The sequence below is a fragment of the Acipenser ruthenus genome, chromosome 27, assembly GCF_902713425.1.
Source record: "Acipenser ruthenus chromosome 27, fAciRut3.2 maternal haplotype, whole genome shotgun sequence".
Lineage (NCBI taxonomy): Eukaryota > Metazoa > Chordata > Actinopteri > Acipenseriformes > Acipenseridae > Acipenser > Acipenser ruthenus.
In genome coordinates this window covers 14,979,993-15,000,741 of record NC_081215.1, presented here as the reverse complement: position 1 = coordinate 15,000,741, position 20,749 = coordinate 14,979,993, and the positions used below count along the sequence as shown (strand labels likewise).

General features: G+C 39.1%; 1 protein-coding gene across 1 annotated transcript in view; it reads left to right on the top strand.

Annotated features, from left to right (window-relative positions):
• Positions 1 to 20,749, top strand: part of LOC117432446 (low-density lipoprotein receptor class A domain-containing protein 3) — a 70,755-nt gene that overhangs the window by 36,352 nt on the left and 13,654 nt on the right. The window contains exons 3-4 of the mRNA XM_034054380.3: positions 2,653 to 2,778; positions 3,002 to 3,136. Coding sequence (XP_033910271.1) covers positions 2,653 to 2,778; positions 3,002 to 3,136 — 261 coding nt within the window. The remainder of the gene's footprint in view (positions 1 to 2,652; positions 2,779 to 3,001; positions 3,137 to 20,749) is intronic.

Genomic DNA, 20,749 nt, shown 5'->3' with positions numbered 1-20,749 from the left:
TCTTTAGATGGCTGGTCCCTTTATTCTAAGCGCTTGTGTGCAGGTGAAATGTTTTTGTACTGTACTGTTTAAGTCACTGCTGCAATATTTCAAGATTAGTCAGATAGCGAAATAACGAGGTGTTACGGTGTGTTTAAGAGGAATAATGCTTTTTAAAGGAGAACAGCAAAAGATACAGAATAAAGACATTAGGAATACTAAAAATTCTTTGACATTGAGAAAATATTCTAGTTGAAACATTTGTCTGAGAATTTTACTTTTAGTATTATTGCATATTATACCATTGAATGCTTCATTGTTTTGGAATGCAATATATTTTTTGGAGGGTGAGGGTAAAATGATTCTATTTATCCAATAATAGCTAAATATGTGTGTATACTGAGAGCAAAGATGACTGATGAACATATAAGATCAGAGTCAGTCTCCAATACTTGGTACCAAATGTGGGAGCACAGTCAAAATTAAAACATTTCTTTAGTTAGCAACTGTGCAAGGTATGACATTATATAACATGATGAACTCAAATGTGCACATTTTATAAAATAATTTAAAGTAATGCATTGTGAATGTACAAATACGTACATTTAGCAAATAAATTTGGATTTTTTTCTTGTAGTTTAATTATTGAACCAAATGTAACACGCAAAACCTTCATTTTGATGATCTGTAATTCCAACATGCAACCAAAAAACACAACAACAGCGTATTTTAAAAGGTTTTTTAAAATTAATTTTCAGTAAAATAACACATTGAAAAGATAACAAAGGAGTTTCTAAATTCAAGGTACATGATGACCACACCAATCATGTCACAAATACCAGGGTTTTTTTTTTTCATGACATGTGGACTGTTTTTGTTGAGATTCTTAAATATACGTCAAGTAAAAATAATGCACTTATGATTTTTTTTGTGTGTATAACGTACCAAACATTTTAAAACATTTATCCTAATAAAGTAAGGTTTCATAATAAAGGTGAACAAATGTTACAGTGCCTATTGGTACCAAGTATTGGAGACTGATCCATCACTACATTACATTTAAATGTACGAGAATTAAGGCAAAGTATTTGGAAATCATTCAGAAGCCTCCGTTGTTCTTTGTAAACAACTGCTGTGCAGATTTTTATCTTGGACTGAAATTAAACAAGAACAAGAAAGGGAGAGATGAGAGGGAGGAGGGAGAAAAGCACCGCGACAGAGGAAAAAACAAGTCCAAACTGGTCAAAAGAAACAGACTGGCGCGGTTGAGAAATAAATTGCCAAATTACATTTTTTTAATGGTTTTTATTTTTAAACATGTCATGTTTCTTGCTGCTTAATTTCCCCATCCCTTTAAGCAAAGCCCTTGAATTTTTCTTGTGATATATAAGCTTTTTTGTGATGAAGTCTTCTGCTTCCCATAATACAGAGGGTTAGCGTGACCAGCACTAACGCCAGCAAATTAAAACCTGTCACTGCAGCATTGCTAAAATGACTGTTTAATATGACTTTTGAACCATTCTGTGGCAGATCAAATTAAACAGGTCTCACTGAATGTGATTCACAGTTCAAGAAGCTAATCCTTAGATTGAGTTACAAATACTGACATGACAAAATACCACTTTAAGTACTACTGGTTTTGGTTTTGCTATGAATACAAAATATAGACCTGATCAGCATGTTGTGAACCAGGCTCTGCTTGTTTATGTGCCAGCCCCACATCCTCTTCTTTCAGTTTACCCATTCTGGATTTCTGAATGCCGGTGGGACCATGACTCACAGCTTATCCTAAGAGTGTGCCGCCTGCAGTAGGCTAGGACGCTGGATTCACAGATAGCGTTTTACAGCGTGTGAAGTTTCGTTGTTCAATGAGACTTGTGGCAGGTTTCCAGGAACTGTGCTGCACTATTGTGCTCTTCCCCGAGTAGTTAAGTGTGCCCCAGAGATCCCTACTGGCCAGTTGGCATTTGGAGATTTTACACTTTAGGTGTTATGTTTCCAGTTTTCCCTTCCTTGTTCCTTTTGTGTGAAGAGAATTTCCGAAATACGCAGACTGCACTGGTATTATTGTCAGCAACTGCATGTTTAGTATAGACAGTAATCTACTGTGGAGTGTTTTAAAGTAATCACATGTATGATTCATTAATAAGCAAAGCAGGTAAACCTTCTAGTGCATTTTGTGGAAACTAAGTCATAAAACTTCTAAATTTTGAATTTCCCACATCCCACCCACCCCCAATATGGAGAGTGATCTTTTGGTTTTTGCTTTGTGCATATTTGGCTTTTATTTTCATTTTTCTGGTTAAGATGATCTACTTTTAAAAGTTTTCACTTTGCTTATATGACTATAACAAAGAATATGTGTGTTATATAAGTTGGAGGTTTAGTTTCATAGAAGGTTCTTCTCATATGTTTACATTCTCTTATGGTGCTTGAGCTTTAGGGGTACCCCCTCCTTGAAACCCGATTGCTACTATGTCACTCTATCTAGCAACATTTACATCAGCTTCCATGGCTAAGGAAGCAAAACAAATTAAATTGTCAATATGTGGCTAGTGCAAACGCACCCTTAGTGTTTTTCTTAGTGTAAGTTTCAAAGTAGTGTTTTCTGTTTATTTAATTGGTCCCTTTGTAAGTTCCTTGTCTCTAACATGGCCTCCTCCTCTCTTTCAGCCAGGGTAAAGTCCCGGTGTGCCGCCACGTTCTTCGCCTGTGCAAGTGGGATGCACTGCATCATTGGGCGCTTCCGCTGCAACGGCTTCGAGGACTGTCCTGATGGCAGCGACGAGGAGAACTGCAGTGAGTACCGCCTTGCACTTACCTGCATGGGATTACTTATAAATACACCCAGGACAAGTCGTTCTTAAAAAACCAAAATCTTTCATATAGGAAAAGTGTTGGTAATACATATTCGATGTAGTGGAAGTGTTTTGTTAGCTGTGTGTACTTTAATGGCCCCGTTGTTGCTGTAGAGCCCCCTGCAGGTTGAGGTAACTGGTCTGTTCTCTCTCATCCTTGGCAGCTGCAAACCCCCTGCTGTGCTCCACAACGCGCTTCCACTGTAAGAATGGCCGTTGTGTGGACAGGAGCTTCCTCTGCAACGGACAGGACAACTGTCAAGATAACACTGATGAGGAAGACTGTGAGAGCACCTCCGGTAAGCCAGCTTGAAACCTCTCCCAGTGCAGCCATCTCTTCAGACAACTGTGAATGTGAATCTAGGCACTTACATACCAGCACCTTTGCACTGTGTCAAGACTGACACAAGCTACTTTCTTCAGATAATGTTGCTGGCACTTTAACTGTGGAAGTAGCTGCTGCCATCAGCTGGAGGTAGCAGGCATAGACTAGCAAAAGTCTAGAAGACGTTTGACACATAAATATTAAGTTTCATGACAAGTCATAAGATAGGAGTAAATTGAGAGGTCAGCTGTAATGAAAACAAGCAGTAAATGCCACACCAAATTATTTAGGAATATTCAGACATGTAAAGAACTGTATTGTACGATCAAATTGAGCACCAAAATATAGATGAAATCACAAACAAACCAATTATCTTTGTTCCAAAACATCTGCCCGGATCCATGCTGACCATGATCAAATCATTATATAGTAATTCTATAATCTATGCTTGTTGTACTAAGAAAAATAACAAAGTTTAGGATTGTCTTGCAAACTTGTTTTACCTCTGAGATACAAAATAAATAATCTATCTAATACATGTATTTGTCCTTACTAGGATGCAGTATTAGCTGTATAAAATACTGGTGTCATATACTACCTGTATCTTTATATTCACCTTTGTGCAGCATGCAGGCACTGTGGCAATGTAGAATAGGAAGAAGTGGCCATTCTTATTCAATAAACTAGCTTCCCTTTCCTTATACTAGGTTGTTCTTAATTCTGAAAACACCTGGAATTCTGTATATTTTAAATATGTAATAAAGGGAGCTGAAGAAAATGAAATTAAAATATTGCATTATGTAGAAGTATACACTGTTAATTAATGTGCATTGTCGTAGATAGTCAGGGTGTCCATATTAAATTACATAGTGCAATGCTGGCATTTGTAATGTTAATTCTGTCACACAGCTTTTATTTAGTAATGCAATTAGCATATCTGCACTACATTTAGAATCCAGTGCATAAATAGACATCACTTTAATTTTTAGGTGACCATGTATAAGAAATAAGAACCTTTAGGCTCCAAAAATAAATATCTTTAAACATCAGTAGAATATAATGTATATAATTTTTTTGATTGTCATTTGTGAATTTCTTTTGTCAATTTTCTGGGTCCATACTTACATGCGGAGATCAAATCTGATCAAGCCACTTACAGATAGGAGTCATGCAGTGCAGTTCTAATCACTCCATTAATGTACACATGGTGTGTGATGTGAAACTGAGGATTCTTGATGTGGTCGCCAGCTTTCCTGGCACAGCACACAACTCGTACATCCTCAGACTGTACGAGTTGTGTGCTGTGCCAGGAAAGATTAGGAAAGCTAATATGAAGATTAGGAGGCAGATGTATATGGAGGCAGATGTATATGGAGCTGGTTAATATATTTATATAGTCACTGTGTATGTGTGATATTCAAGTAGGTTATGCTTTAAATAGCTTTATAATATACAAAAGAAAATTATGGAAACTGTAAAGGTCCAATAAATTAATGTACTCAGAGTGAGAGTTGAGGTGCAGTCATAAATACAAGCAATCAGACGACATCACTTTTTGAAATGTAAATAGTGATGACCTGTGCAGAGAGAAAGCAGCAAGGCTCTTTCTTATACACAGGGAGAGGGATGATGAGATGTTGTGACAGAACAGCTTCTCTGACAGTGGTGTTTAGACTAGGAAGGGAGACTCAGACACGGCAGAAGTTGCAGGTTAAGCACTCAAGTGCACGTTTAATAATAATAAACCACAAACCAAACACTGGACAGAACACAGAACAAAACACATTAACCAAATAAATGACACAAGTGCCAAAACAAAAGGTCTACAAAAACACTCACAGAGACGTAAATAAACAAACGAGAGGGGACAGCACGCAACACGAAAACACCTTCACCTCTCACCAACATCAGCTCTAACCCTAACCAATCTAACACCTGTGATCACCCTATTTATACAACTGTGCCAGAATCAATGGGTTAAATAAAGAAATGAGCTGTTGGGTCATTCTGTGAGAAATACTTCTACTGCATGTATTATGAAGGGCATTTTTCCATCATTTTGTCTGAATGTCTGAAAGTTCAGTTTTGCTAAAGCTTTGTAAATCATATTGCTCGCTCAGATTGTTTTGCCTCTAAGCTTTTCTTGTTGTGTTATGTGGCAGAAGATCACTGCTTTCTAATTAAAGAGAGATGAACACAATGTTACTTGTGCTATATATATATATAAAAAAACAACTTTTCAAATAGGCATTAAACACTGCTTCACATTTACTACAGTACCAAACAGTGAATAATACGCTTTTCTAGCAAGGTAAAATATAACCTAGATAAAGAAAAGTTATTTGCACATATGTGCTTCCATGTTGGAGTGTTCGTTACCATTAATTACCATAAAGCATGATCTTAAGCACAAACCAACTGCCAACTGCAAGTCTCACGTTTATCAAACATTCTGCCAATCTACAGGTAACTTACACAAGCAAATTAACAATAATGTGCTTACTTTCTTTTGTTATAATTATTAGCGATGGCATCGAAGGTTGGTTATATGTTGTCATTTGAAACAACAACTCACAATTAAACTTTGCCTTTTTTCTATACCGTCTTCAGTTCCAAATAGAGAGCAAAAATAATTAATGATAAACAAGCTAGGCAATTTAAACTATATAGCCCAGCTAATTCTATGTTTCTTTTTCATGCCTGTTGGTTATTGTGTATTTGTATGTGCTGTAATACTGACCTCAGAGCATTTCAGTTCTGACAACCTATATAAACTCGGCGGAGGAGAAGAATTGCTGGCTTCTCCATGTTTTGAGAGGGAAATATATAAAGTGTGTGTGTGTGTGTGTGTGTGTGTGTATATATATATATATATATACAGACGTGCTCAAATTTGTTGGTACCCCTCCACAAAAAACAAAGAATGCACAATTTTCTCTGAAATAACTTGAAACTGACAAAAGTAATTGGCATCCACCATTGTTTATTCCATATTTAATAGAAATCAGACTTTGCTTTTGATTTTTTATTCAACATAATATTGTAAATAATAAAACAAATGAAAATGGCATGGACAAAAATGATGGGACCGCTAACCTAATATTTTGTTGCACAACCTTTAGAGGCAATCACTGCAATCAAACGTTTTCTGTAGCTCTCAATGAGACTTCTGCACCTGTTAACAGGTGGTTTGGCCCACTCTTCCTGAGCAAACTGCTCCAGCTGTCTCAGGTTTGATGGGTGCCTTCTCCAGACTGCAAGTTTCAGCTCTTTCCATAGATGTTCGATAGGATTCAGATCAGGACTCATAGAAGACCACTTCAGAATAGTCCAATGTTTTGTTCTTCTCCATTCTTGGGTGCTTTTAGCTGTGTGTTTTGGGTCATTATCCTGTTGGAGGACCCATGACCTGCGACTGAGACAGAGCTTTCTGACACTGGGCAGTACGTTTCGCTCCAGAATGCCTTGATAGTCTTGAGATTTCATTGTGCCCTGCACAGATTCAAGGCACCCTGTGCCAGGCGCAGCAAAGCAGCCCCAAAACATAACCGAGCCTCCTCCATGTTTCACTGTAGGTATGGTGTTCTTTTCTTTGAAAGCTTCATTTTTCCGTCTGTGAACATTGAGCTGATGTGACTTGCCAAAAAGCTCCAGTTTTGACTCATCTGTCCAAAGGACATTCTCCCAGAAGGATTGTGGCTTGTCAATATGCATTTTAGCAAATTCCAGTCTGGCTTTTTTATGTTTTTCTTTCAAAAGTGGAGTCCTCCTGGGTCTTCTTCCATGGAGCCCACTTTCGCTGAAAAAGCGACGGATGGTGCGATCAGAAACTGACGTACTTTCACCTTGGAGTTCAGCTTGTATCTCTTTGGCAGTTATCCTTGGTTCTTTTTCTACCATTCGCACTATCCTTCTGTTCAGTCTGGGGTCGATTTTCCTCTTGCGGCCGCGCCAAGGGAGGCTGGCTACAGTTCCATGGACCTTAAACTTCTTAATAATATTTGCAACTGTTGTCACAGGAACATCAAGCTGCTTGGAGATGGTCTTGTAGCCTTTACCTTTACCATGCTTGTCTATTATTTTCTTTCTGATCTCCTCAGACAACTCTCTCCTTTGCTTTCTCTGGTCCATGTTCAGTGTGGTGCACACAATGATACCAAACAGCACAGTGACTACTTTTCTCCATTTAAATAGGCTGAATGACTGATTACAAGATTGGAGACATGTGTGATACTAATTAAAGAAACTAATTAGTTTGAAATATCACTATAATCCAATTATTTATTATCTTTTCTAAGGGGTACCAACAAATGTGTCCAGGCCATTTTAGAATATCTTTGTAGAATAAGCAATAATTCATCTCTTTTTACAACTTCTTTGCTTTATTCTATGACATACCAAAGGCATGCAAGTATACATGATAAAATAGCTTTTAATTTCATCACTTTTCAGGAGGAATGAAGCATTATTTCAATGAGCTGTAAGGGTACCAACAAATTTGAGCACGTCTGTATATCGGGAGGGACGAAGACGGACACACGCATCCTCTGAAACGTGTGCCATCAGCCGTCCACTTCTTTTCACTCTGCAGGCCCGCCATGCGGCCACCTCAGAGCTACAGCATCGGAGGGCCAGGGAGCTCTGGGCAACTTACAGGCAGAAATAATGTAAGAACAGAAACTTCAATGGCAAACAGCAATCGTCTCAATCAGAGACCTTCAGAGCATGGATCACATCAGCTCGTAGTTAGCAAGTTAAGTGACACTTGACTAGGATTTTCCTTGGTTTTTATAGTGTTTTTGCTTCGCTTTTTACATCAGAAGTCTCAATTAAATCTCAAACATTAATCAGCCTTAACAGCTCCTGTCCTTCAAGTTAGTAACATTTTCAAAACACTGGTAACTTCTTCTATAAGATTAATTAGCCATCATCCCCTAGTCCACCTCTCCTACATCTCCAAAATGTATAATATATAACACCTACTTTGGTTTAGTTATTCCAACCTGGGTTAAAAAATATAATTCCCTTTCAACATTAAAAACATCCTCTGCAGTGTAGGCTTTATTACATGTATAGATGTGGTTTAACAATTAACTAAAACATATTGGATAGGGGCTGGTAGACAGTCCATAGCAAACTTCTAAGCAACTATATATCCAATTATTCTCACTTAAAGCCAGTCTATCAAGAACATAGCATATTATAACTTTTTGTATGAACAGTGCGTTTTAACAATGTGTTTAGTATTTCTTCTGGCTTTATATTCTTTAAAACACAGTACAGTTATTACAACATTTTAACACACATGCAGTTTCACAAATGTTCAATTTGTATCCCAAAGATCAGCCTGCTTCCAGTAGCTGTCACAGTCTTGGTTCAGTTTCTGCTCTCAGTGAGGTTGTCAAAGTCACCACAGGGCTCCCATCTCTACAGTCCCATTCCCATCATCAGTGGGAAGACTTCAAATAAATTAAACTGTGTCTATCAAAGAGACATCTATCTCTGCCGCATACACCTTTCACTCAAAAAAGGTGATCGCACCTTGTGCAAGGTTTTAGATTCATTTGTGACAGTGCTATCGTGGACATTGACTCTATTGAACGCTACTTGAACTTCAATGAAATGTGTTTTGTTCTTTTGTATCAGTGTGTCTGTGATTGTTAGAGTGTGTGTAGTAGTAGTGGGCGGTCGCAACAAATATATTGTCGGGTTCTTCAAAAATTCTGAACTTGCTTGTTTTTTTATCTTTATTTTTTTATTCTGATGTTAACAATTTGAACTTGCCAAAAGCGCAGGGAATGTTGTTACAGACAGTCTCTGCAAGAAACAAGGCTAGGTTGTTTAATAATGAAACGGAATGTCATTGAAATTGTATGCGATTACAGCATAGTTTATATAGTTAATGGATTTTATAAATGTTTATTAGTAAACCAAATAGAGGCATTTAAATGTTTGAGGTGACAGCCTTATTTAGCATAGTGTATTTTTATAATCAACATATCTCTTGAATATAAAGTTCCTCTAAATTTTACCACGAATAGGGAAATGGGTGTGCCAATGAAAACCAAGAGGGCGATCATGGCTTTATTTGTTAGAATACAGAGTTCTATTCTTGTTTTGCTTCTCCAGTGCTTCCAGATTCTCAGATGGGGACTGATTGTCACATAGTTTACCAGTCTAGTCTAATCTAGCCCCTGCACATTTTCCCTGCGAGGGGCAAGCTTAGGATATCAGGAACCCTTGGGAATTTTCACAAAGTCTCTGGAGCATTCGCCTATTGTTATCTAAAGGAATTTACATTTTTGAAATGTGTATAAATCTAAGATACAATGAATGTTCAGTGTTACATTGGGTACAATGGGAACTGACCTAAACTGGCAGTGTTGTGGAGTGCTGCCCACAGGGCAACTGCTCAGCTCCCTGCAGGTCAAGTCTAATGAGATTAGCCTCTGGTTTCCCATTACAAAGGCTGTCCACCCTGGAGGTCGCGCTGGGCTTTTCTGCCCCAAGCTTCTCGCCTGCAAACAGATACTATCGCTATGGAGACAGACTGAATAGGAGCTGCTGTGCCCAGCTTCAGAAGTAATTTCTTCAAAAGGCCTTCTGCTCTTGTTTTTGTCTTCGTCTTTCTCTGGTTAAAGCCTTTGGCAGTACTTGCTCTATCAAGGGCCTTAGTAATTGAACTGTTTTCATAGAACAGCTGGGGCAGTGTGTTGGGAAAGGTCATGTGCAGAACAGAAATCTGTGAATGATTTGTTGGTTAAAAATAAATGAAATCATAGCTTTGAATTTTAAATTGCGGTTTCTAAATGTAATGGAAGATATTGTAAATATTTGGGAAAGGGATCATTTTCGGGAAAAGCAAACAAATTTAAGGCTAAAATGTCTCTCAAAATTGGACTTCCTTTAAAACGAAGCCTTTGATTTATTGTGATTTTTAACTTATTATAATTTTATTTTGTAAAAGATAAGTTAAATGTTAACCCTTAATCTGTATAATTGATATTGAAGTGAATTAGATTATATTTTCATTTATGGATTTTGGGATACGCTTGTTGTATTGTTGTTCGTGACAGAATTATTACATACCAGACTTTCCAGTTGTATTTTGGCCAGTTATCTGTATTGGAAAGTTTCCTTATAAAAAGTGTTCCACAGTAAAAGCATAGCAAAGTGTAAAGGCCGGGACAGTTATAGGCTGCGCACTGGCATCGGCTGTCAGGCAGCATTGTACCGGCAATACCACTGGTGACGCTCAAATCAGATACAGAGCGATTTAATACCGCAGTTTCATCGTGTCACTAAAATAAAATCCAGAGCAATTTTCTCCAGCTGCCACGTGGTACCATAGCTAACAACATGTGCTTGACAGGAGAAATCACGGATGACAAACTGTTGTCTACAGAGGTGTCCAAGCACCCTGAATTATTTGATCCTTTCCATATCTCCTACAAGAAAGCTGAGATGAAGGCAAACATCTGGGAAGCCATAGGCGCAACAATTGGACTGACAACAGTTCAGTTTTTTATACGTCGCTCCTGATAAGCATCCTTCCTATAGTAAACAGTAAACAAAAATCACTATTCCCTCACAGTATCAAATGAACATAAGCTTTCAAAGTGTATATTCAAGTACATAGCCTACTATGTGGTACAGACAACTACAATTACATTGTTCTACAATATTGTAGCACAACGTCAGTCATGCAGTGCCTGCCGCTCATGTGTGGCTGGTTGGGGACTAAGCGGGTATCGCACTGCAAAAACTGTGCCGTGCCGTGTATGTGTGTTTTCCGGCACTAATAAAGCATAGTTAAGCATTGTAAAGACCAGACAGGTATGGTGAAACCATGTAAAAACCATGTAAAAACTGCAAAATTATCATGATCAACTGCTAAAAGGCAGACGTCAATAAGAATGTGCCTTATTTGGTCACACTGTTATGTGATCTTTTGCCACTTCAGTACAAGTCACCAAATCTTCAGGGTGTAGAAGGTATAGTCTGTGTAATTCATATTGCATATCAGTCTAGTGGGAGCTCAGTCTCAGTGGAGGTATAGTCTGTAATTCATATTGCATATCAGTCTATTGGGAGCTCAGTGGAGGTACAGTCTGTGTAATTCATAATTCACTGATGCACAGTATGCAGGACTGGGTGTGAAAACAGGGGGCTGATAAAGTTACCTGACACTGATGCCAAGTTTTTAAATTGAATTCAAAGAGAGATTACCAATAAGTCAATATGGGAAAAAGTAAAGCGCTATCTGAAGACCTTAGGCAGAAAATTATTTATTGTCATACAGCTGGAGAAGGACACAAGAAGATTTCCAAGCATTTGAGCATCCCAATTTCAACTATTGTTTCTATTATCAAGAAGTACACGACTCATGGTACTGTCACAACACTCCCTCGGTCTGGAAGTAGAAGAATTGTGAGGAAGGTTAATAACAATCCGAGATTGACTGCCAAAGATATTCAAAGTGCAAGTGGGACTGGGGTTTCCATTTCAACCATAGGTTAGTGTATTCCAATACATGATAAAATAGATTGCATAGCATACCAAAAGATATTGGCCAATCATCTGAAACCCTCCTCTACAAAACTTGGCTTAAAGCGCAACTGGACGTTCCAACATGACAATGATCCAAAGCACACATCAAAATCTACTTCAGAATGGTTAAAGAAGAATAAAATCAAGGTTCTGGGATGGCCTATTCAAAGTCCCGATCTAAACCCTTTTGAGAATCTTTGGTATGAGTTGAAGAAGGCTGTGCACAATTTTGCGTTGAAGAATGGTCAAAAAACACTAAAGAATCATGCCAAAAGCTCATTGACAAATATCCTAATCGTTTAAAAGAGGTTATTATTGCTAAAGGTGCCGCAACTAGCTATTAATTTAATTTTCCTTGTCAGGGTATGAATACTTTTGAATTAGAATTTTTGGAGTTTTGCAAAAAAAGAATTGCTTAAATAAATTATTGTAGACTCTATTTCTTGTAACTTTTTTCCTCATCCACAAAAGCAAAACTTTTGCTACAAATTTTTCCTATAATTATTTGTTTTCGAGAAATGTCTAAAAATCATAATCACTGATATAAGAATCAACCGCACATAGTGAACAAAACTACTGGGACAAAATCATTCCTATACTAACCATGCTAAAATACTCTGCTTGTAAGAATCAAGCAGTCCGCTTATAAGAATCATTTCAGGGCAAACTGACTACATGTAATACGATACTGTATCACATGCAATGATGTGTACAGCCAATAAAGCTGTTTTTGAATTTGAATTTGATCACATCTCGCGTGATTAGGCACGTATGCAGCGTGGATCGTGCAATGATGTAAATCAGACAGTGAGTGCGCCACTGCACTGTGCAGGTGTGTTCATTTTGTGTTCTCTGTAAGTGAAAAAGTGAATACACATTCATTGAGTACATCACTGTTAATGTGTGATAATATCTGCATGTAGAGGCAGGGGGGTGGCAGCGCGGTGAGGGGGGGGGGGGAGCTTTGCATGTCCGCTTAATGAAAAACTGAGATTTGCATCATAACTGAAAATACATAAGCCACAGATGCTTAAATGCAGTGGTAGTCCTGACCGTATTATACTGATTCTGCAGCACTTCACAGTAATCATATCGGCCCTCTTTTAAGAATCAACCACTTAAAAGAAAAAGTGACTAATTTTATATTCAGACGATGACTACACTCATTCAGCCCTGGCATGCACTAAAATGGTGCCACGGTGTGCTAAGGGCGACAATACAGGAATGCGATTAATGTGTGTTAAAAAATGTAATATCCCCAAAAATGTATGCATTACGTTAACTGTGATTAATTGACAGCCCTAATGGGTATATCTAGCATGGGATATATTTTTGTCATCTCACTTGAGTGGGATAACATGCTTACTGGGACTAGTTTCGAATGTGTCTTTGCTTCCATTCCAATTCCATTCTGGTGGAATTCAGGACGGAGCTGCTCTTCAGTATTCAAACAATACTGCCAGCGATACATGTTTTATAACAACTTCAAAATGTCTGAAATCATTTCTATGTTGTTTTTGATTTAGACTCAGATTTCCTTGAGAACGAGTTTAGTCAAGAAATGCCAGTTACCGATCTGACTGCGTCTGACTTACCTGAGCAGCCTGTAGCCCCTTCATTAAAACCGGTAAAGGTAGGAAACCACAGAGAGGATGTAAACTGACAGGCTGAGCTCAAGGTTCTATCTAAAGACGGTTGTGAAGAAATTAATCCACGTCAAAGCATAGTCTGTTGACAGTGCAAGTAAAGATCTGCCAGGTAAAATAATCCCTGAATGTATTTAATGTTTTATACCATATTGCAACCGCTTTCCACCCCGATTTCAGATCCTGCTGTCTGGCTGAATTTGGTACTTCAGCCCGGAGTGTTACAGGCACTATCACCGTGGCCGAGATCAGGGTATTGAGATTTAATTTCTGTTACTGTGTGACTATAAAATTTCCATTTCCCATCATCCTCCTGCTCACATATGTAACTGAGATGGATTTACCAGTGAGCAGGAGGATGATGGGAAATGTAGTTCTGAGAGGTCCATGCGAGTACATGGGAATATAATTATTTTTTTTTGTATCTGTTGAGCCAGACTCTCTTTGATCTTCCCTGGTGATTAGCCCCTAGCTGAACAGTAAGACCATTGTAACTGCATGCTCATGTAATCTTATTGAGCCATTTTATAAATATAAATATATGTATTCACTTCAACCTACCCATATGTCGAAAAAAACAAAAAAAAAAAACTGAGGGAAAACTAACGCAATGCCTGTAGACATATACAAAATGAAAGAACTGAAGAAGTCGTAGCTTCTTGCCTGTCGTTCATCACGTGTGTGCAATGTCAGTTACTCCAGTACTTGGTCTCACAGGCCCTTATACATGCAAGCAATTCTATTGTGCTGGAACATATCCAGCCATTCGTTACATGAATGTGAATTTCCTAGTTCAAACACTTACTGAGATATGACTCCCATCACATTACTTCTGCAGGGTCCTATTGTATTAGCATTTGTGTTGCGCCTTCCGATGTGCTCAGTGCATTAACTCATAATGCTTCTCTTATGTTTATCTTTCACTTTCAAAAAGTAGTACATTTAGTAATTTAAAGGGGAAGTCTCATTCAAACTGTTTTTTCTTACCAGAATTCTGCCCCACTCATTGAGAGCTGTGTGCTTCTCCTGCCAGAAACCTACTGCATTAGAGCCTTCTGCTATAAATACAGTCTGTATCCAAAACCCTGACCGGCCACCAACCCAATTCAAGAGAGGGATATTAAACTAGTCTAAACCAGTCTGACTGATCTTTGTTTCAGAGTCCATTGGACAGCATTGGATCGCTACATAGTGCTGCAGCCCAGCAGTCATTCATTGCACATAGCTATAACAAGCAAAGGCAAGCACACATTTCAGTACCAGGAAGGGTAGAGCACGGGCACACATCCACAAAGAAAGTGTAACAGGAAGTTAGAAATACAAAAAAAGGCAAAAACAAAACATAGTGAGTAAAGCAGCTAAAAATAAATTTTTGCCAAACAATGACTCACTGCTGCTCCCACTAAAAGGGAGGCCCTGCTGCAGGACCCTTCTCCCTGATACAGACTCAGATACACTGGGGTGGGATTAGAATCCCTGTTCCAAACACTAGAATCCCGGTATACACACAGTGACCTCTAGTCGTTGGTTGCTTTGTTTGCTCGCCCTGGTTCGTACATGCAATCGCGTGGAATCTCAGCCGATTCATCCCCAGCTTGCTGAGAACAAAGAACTGGCTTTCCAGCTGCTTTTAAAGCATGTGGCCAGGGGGTAAGTGATAATCAATAAGTCAATTAACACCTGGCCACATTCCATACGAGTTCTAGTTAGGGAGGATTCTAACCCCAGCCCTGCCATATCTAACACAAACTTCAAAATGTAAACAAGCTTTGTTTATAAACCAAAAGCACACTATTTTTTCATGTGCAGAGCCTCAACCCTGCCATGGTCAGTAACATACTGGAAGCATTGGAAGATGTATATAACAGACCCTATCCACTGGAATATATATAGCATATCCTATCCACTGGAAGATGTATATAACAGACCGTGTTCACTGGAAGATGTACATCCTACTGGTCAGTTCCAGCATGAACTTTCATTTTCATGAAGTTATTTTCAAATTCAGCCGAAGAATCCTTCTACACACCACAAAGGAGTGCTGGCAGATGCTGGTCCAGGTTATCTCTACATGGCCTCTCTTAGCAGAGTACTGAGTACTGAGTGCTGGTAGATGCTGGTCCAGGTTATCTCTACATGGCCTCTCTTAGCAGAGTACTGAGTACTGAGTGCTGGTAGATGCTGGTCCAGGTTATCTCTACATGGCCTCTCTTAGCAGAGTACTGAGTGCTGGTAGATGCTGGTCCAGGTTATCTCTACATGGCCTCTCTTAGCAGAGTACTGAGTGCTGGTAGATGCTGGTCCACGTTATCTCTACATGGCCTCTCTTAGCAGTGCAGAGACACTGAGCAGGTGTATTTGAGAGCCTTCACACACCATGTTGTGGTGTTGGCAGATGACCGAGATGAGATTTGAATCTCGTCTAAAGCAATTGAATGTCAACCCGTTCCCTTGTTAAATCTGCACTATAGTGAGATACTTGGAGCAATCTCTGTACTATAGTGATATACTCTGAGCACTCACTGTAGTTTAAGATTTATCAAAAGGATCTCTTGGTTCATAATACATATCTCTACACAGTGACAGGGATATAGTGGAGCGTTCGTGTATATGTACACTACCGGTCAAAAGTTTTAGAACACCTCCATTTTTCCAGTTTTTATTGAAATTTACGCAGTTTAATGTCTCAATGTACTCTGAAATTAAAGCATAGAACAAATAAACAATTGGAGATAAAAAAGAAATCATGGAATCGTTTTGTTTAACAAAATTTAATCTAAATTTTTACTCATCAAAGTAGCCACCTTTTGCAGATATAACAGCCGAACACACTCGTGGCATTCTTTCTACAATGGAAATCAAATATTGTTCGGAAAGTTCTTCCCAACACTGTTGCAGAAGTTCCCACAAATGTGTTGCACTTGTAGGTTGCTTTGCTTTCACCCTTCTGTCCAGTTCATCCCAAACCAGCTCGATGGGGTTTAAGTCTGGAGACTGTGCTGGCCATTCCATGATTTGAAGCCTACCGTCTTGTTCTTTTCTTCTAAGGTAGTTCTGACATAGCCTGGAGGTATGTTTTGGGTCATTATCTTGCTGTAGGATGAACCCCTGACCAACTAGGCGTATATCAGAGGGTATTGCATGGCGCTGCAAAATGCTGTGGTAGCAGTTTTGGTTCAGGGTGCCACTCACTCTGTGCAAGTCGCCGACTCTGGATCCAGCAAAAGAGCCCCAGACCATCACGCTTCCTCCTCCATGTTTGACAGTTGGTGTCACACACCGAGGAACCATCCTTTCGCCTACTCGACGGCGTACAAAAACCCTGCATGATGAACCGAAGATTTCAGATTTTGATTCATCGGTCCATAAGACCTTCTTCCAGTCTTCAGTAGTCCACTGGCGGTGCTTCATGGCCCAGGCAAGCCTCTTTTTCTTATTTTGCCATCTTAGCAATGGCTTTCTTACTGCCACTCGACCTGTCAAACCTGCAGCTTGAAGTCTTCTCTTCACAGTTGAAACTGAGACTTGCTTACTTCGACCAGTGTTAAGCTGTGCTTGAAGCTGTTGTCCTGTGAGCCGCGTATCACGCAAGCTGTTGACTCTCAGAAACTTGTCTTCTGATTCTGTTGTGGCTTTGGGTCTGCCAGACCTCTTCCTGTCAAGAATTTCCTCCAGTTTTCAAGTGCCTTTTGATGGTGTAGGAAACTGTACTCACTGACACCTTGGCTTTCTTTGCAATTTCTCTAAAGGAAAGACCTACACTTTTAAGGGTTATAATGGTCTGTCTGTCTTCCTTTGTTAATTGCCTTTTTCTCGCCATTATGAGAGCAATATACTACTTCCTGCAGTACAATACTGTCCAAATAATGCTTAAGAGGGTGTAGTAACACAGTCTGTTCCAACACTGCTTTTATACAGACAGAGGGTTTGTAAGTAATCAACAAAAGTTGGGACAGCTGTAGGAATTGTTAGCATCAACTTTCAAGGCTTAATTTATTTCCATTGCTGCAGAACAGCTGTAAGTTGTTAACCCATTACTTGTTCCCTGAAAAAGGCCTTTTTGTATAACACTGAAATGTACATTATTTTTCAGTTTTTGGTAACCTAAACTTTTTTTTTAACCTCTGGCAGTTTACCGCTTACCTTTGTACCATTTCAGGTTATTCACTGGACTTGAACTGCTTAAATTTCAATAAAAACTGGAAAAATGGGGGTGTTCTAAAACTTTTGACCGGTAGTGTGTGTCACACTTACAGTTTTACATATAACGGAGGACTCATTATCCAATGGTGATAAGACTTGCTAAGAACATTTTTAAGTTTTTGGATATATAGAGGATATACCATGAATGTTCATACTGTAGTTGTTCCACAAATGAGTATAGCTGAATAACCATTAACCATCTGATTAAATGCCAATTTTCACTTACATTTTTATACATACCTATTGAGCTGCATATGCAATTGTGATAATTCTTGGTTATAACAGTTTTTACCACAATGATTACACAATATGGAAATATAAGGTGATATTATCAGTACATGCCACATTAACATTGTTACATACTATTAAATAACTTCGTATAGAACTGTGATCAGCCTTAGCAAGGACATTCTTTATTTGTTGGTCTGTAGCTGTGGGTGTAGGTCACAGTGTGTTTCTTTCTCTCGATACTGGGAATATGAAATGGTTCCAAGTTGACACACAGGTAGACACTGAATTGCAGTGTGGCTGTCTGGGATATGAAATGCTTCCAAGCTGACACAGGGGTAGACACTGCGTTGCAGTCTGGATGTCTAGGATACAAAATGCTGTCTTGAAAATAAAGGGCTGGCAGGCAGATGGTAAGCCTGGCTTTCTGGATGTGATTCTACGGGAGGGGTGTTCTGTTTGGAGTCTGTACAAAGCCATCCTAATCTGTTTGAACACCCCTGTGCAGAAAGGCAACGTTGTTTGAAAAACATTTATTTTCTGTGTAAGACTGCCACCTACTGTATGCCCTACGTATCTAAACAAACTCTTAAATATTCTTTTTCAGTATTCTCTCTTTTACTTTAGAAATTGGAAAATACGTTATTACCCTATTAAGGCAATTTCATATAACATTACAAACAAAAATAAAGGGTCTCTTTCATACATATTGATTTTTCTGTTGGTATTTCATTCAAAAGAGCAACCGTGTTGGTTTTTGAGTTACATGTCATATATTATGGTTGAAAAAGCAATTACAGAACAAAAGCTGTAGGACAGACGATGAGGTAAATGTTGAAAATGTGTGAGGATTAAAACAAAACAGGACCACATTTAAATTCAGCTCCAACCGCTAACTAGGTGAACCAGCCAGGCGGTTACTGAGGTCAAGCTTTCAAACAGCGTATCCAAGCAACCTGCTGCACAAAGTTCTGCTGGTGGGAGAACAATGTCAAAGGAATGGCAAACACAACGCACACATTTACATAACATCGTCCTGTAATTTATCAAAAATACCACACTGAGAGGCAAAGGGCTCACTCCTAATGATTGTGATCATTACATATTTTGCCACCCCTTAAGTTTGTCCCTTAGTTTTTGTAGCCATTTGTTTTCTCCTTTTTCTATTGAAGCCATGGTTTCTTAATGTACCGTCGGCATGGAAACATGACATTCAGATCGCTCCCTTGAGAGAATCTTTATTAACAAAGGCCTGGTGGTCCCTGTTTCAGGATGACATTGATGCTACTGCAGAATCAGATCTCCTATCATGGTGAGAGAAGGTGGTCTCACTGTCTTGTAATGGCACAGAGGGTGGGTACTGTCTTTATAACCAGGCACTGGCTCAGAAACCTCCAGGGATTGTACTACAGGTGTCAGCATTAAACTTGTTGGTTACCACAAATACACCAACACATTTTAAACTAAATCAGCCCCTAAAGTCATACTAGTAGTACTGTTAGTTTGAGTAAACAGTGTATTGTTTACTAAATGGAGAGCATCGTTTTTACAAAAGTAGAGTTTAATTACACAATTTTTACTGTCAGTTTGACTTTTTCGTTGTGTGAGAGGGTCCCTAGATTGTGCTTCTCTGTGATTTCTGGCCCAGTCAATACGTTTCTCAGTGTAAACAGTGCAGTTTAGTTTCCTGCAGTTATTGTACACTCTTACTATTGTTTTTTTTTTGTAAATGTGGAGGTTTTAGTAACTCAATGGATCTTGAATATTTGTCCAACAGACTACAGGGATATATTGTGGTGGAGGCGTAGAGTCTGGGGCATATATGGATGCCTGTACCTACATACATATGTGGCACTTTTGCATAACATATGTCTAGTTTCACCAGGCTGGACCAACGAAGAACAGGTTCTTATTTACAGAGATGACCTGGGGAATGGAGATTTGTTTGTTTGTTTGTTTGTCAGGTAGTTTTAAAACTCACCATCTCACAGTATATATTTCATGATTTACCACCCATGTCATTGGCTGGAATTGGGTTCCGCAAACTCAGTGTGTTTTGAGTTTGAGATGCAACCGGCTGTCAGTTCCCTAATTGAATATCGGACAGGTAATCAACAGTACTTAATGCACACTTTTTTGAATAGCCTTTTAATACAACTAAATATTATTACATGCATTGAGAACTTTTATACATACATTGAGAAAACGTTATTATTAAAAAGCATGAAGACATCTGATTTTTCATTTGATGTAGCCCCTTCGGAAGACCTTTAGTCTAACAACATGCCAAAAGAACAGCTCTAGTGTGTTTCATAACCGGGCTGCAGTGCCGAGAGATATTGAGAATGTGTTCTGGGGCAGGGGTTAGGGTCAGGCCCTTGACTCTACCACACAGGCGGTTTCCCTGCTCACATGGTTTCCCCAGCATGGTGGCTTTGAGTCTCTTTTGAAAACAAGGAAAAGAAAACAGAAGATAAAGAGGTTAATCCGGTCAGGGATTTCACATGCACATACAGCATGGGGATCTCGGACTCAAGAGGATAAGAGGGCCGGGCTGCACTGTGGAAGGCAGTGGGTTTGAGTAGCTCAGCGGTTAGAGTGCTGAGCTGCAGTGGGTTTGAGTAGCTCTGTGGTTAGAGGGCCGGGCTGCAGTGTGGAAGGCAGTGGGTTTGAGTAGCTCAGGGCACATTTTCTTTTGACTGCACAGTTAAGAGACTGCGGCGAAGGGCCAGTGATGGCAGCTGACACTACACTTGAACTTGCTCATTGGAACAGTAGTTATAAAAATGCAACACTGTGCATGAGGAAACAGCTTCATTGTACTTTGCTACAATTCCTAATTGACATTGCACCTGCTGTATGAGATGACTTATAAACATAAAACACAGGAAAACAAAGGTGCCTTATCTGTGCACTTTTTTATTCACATTTACAAGCTGTTCGACTGACATGACATTCCC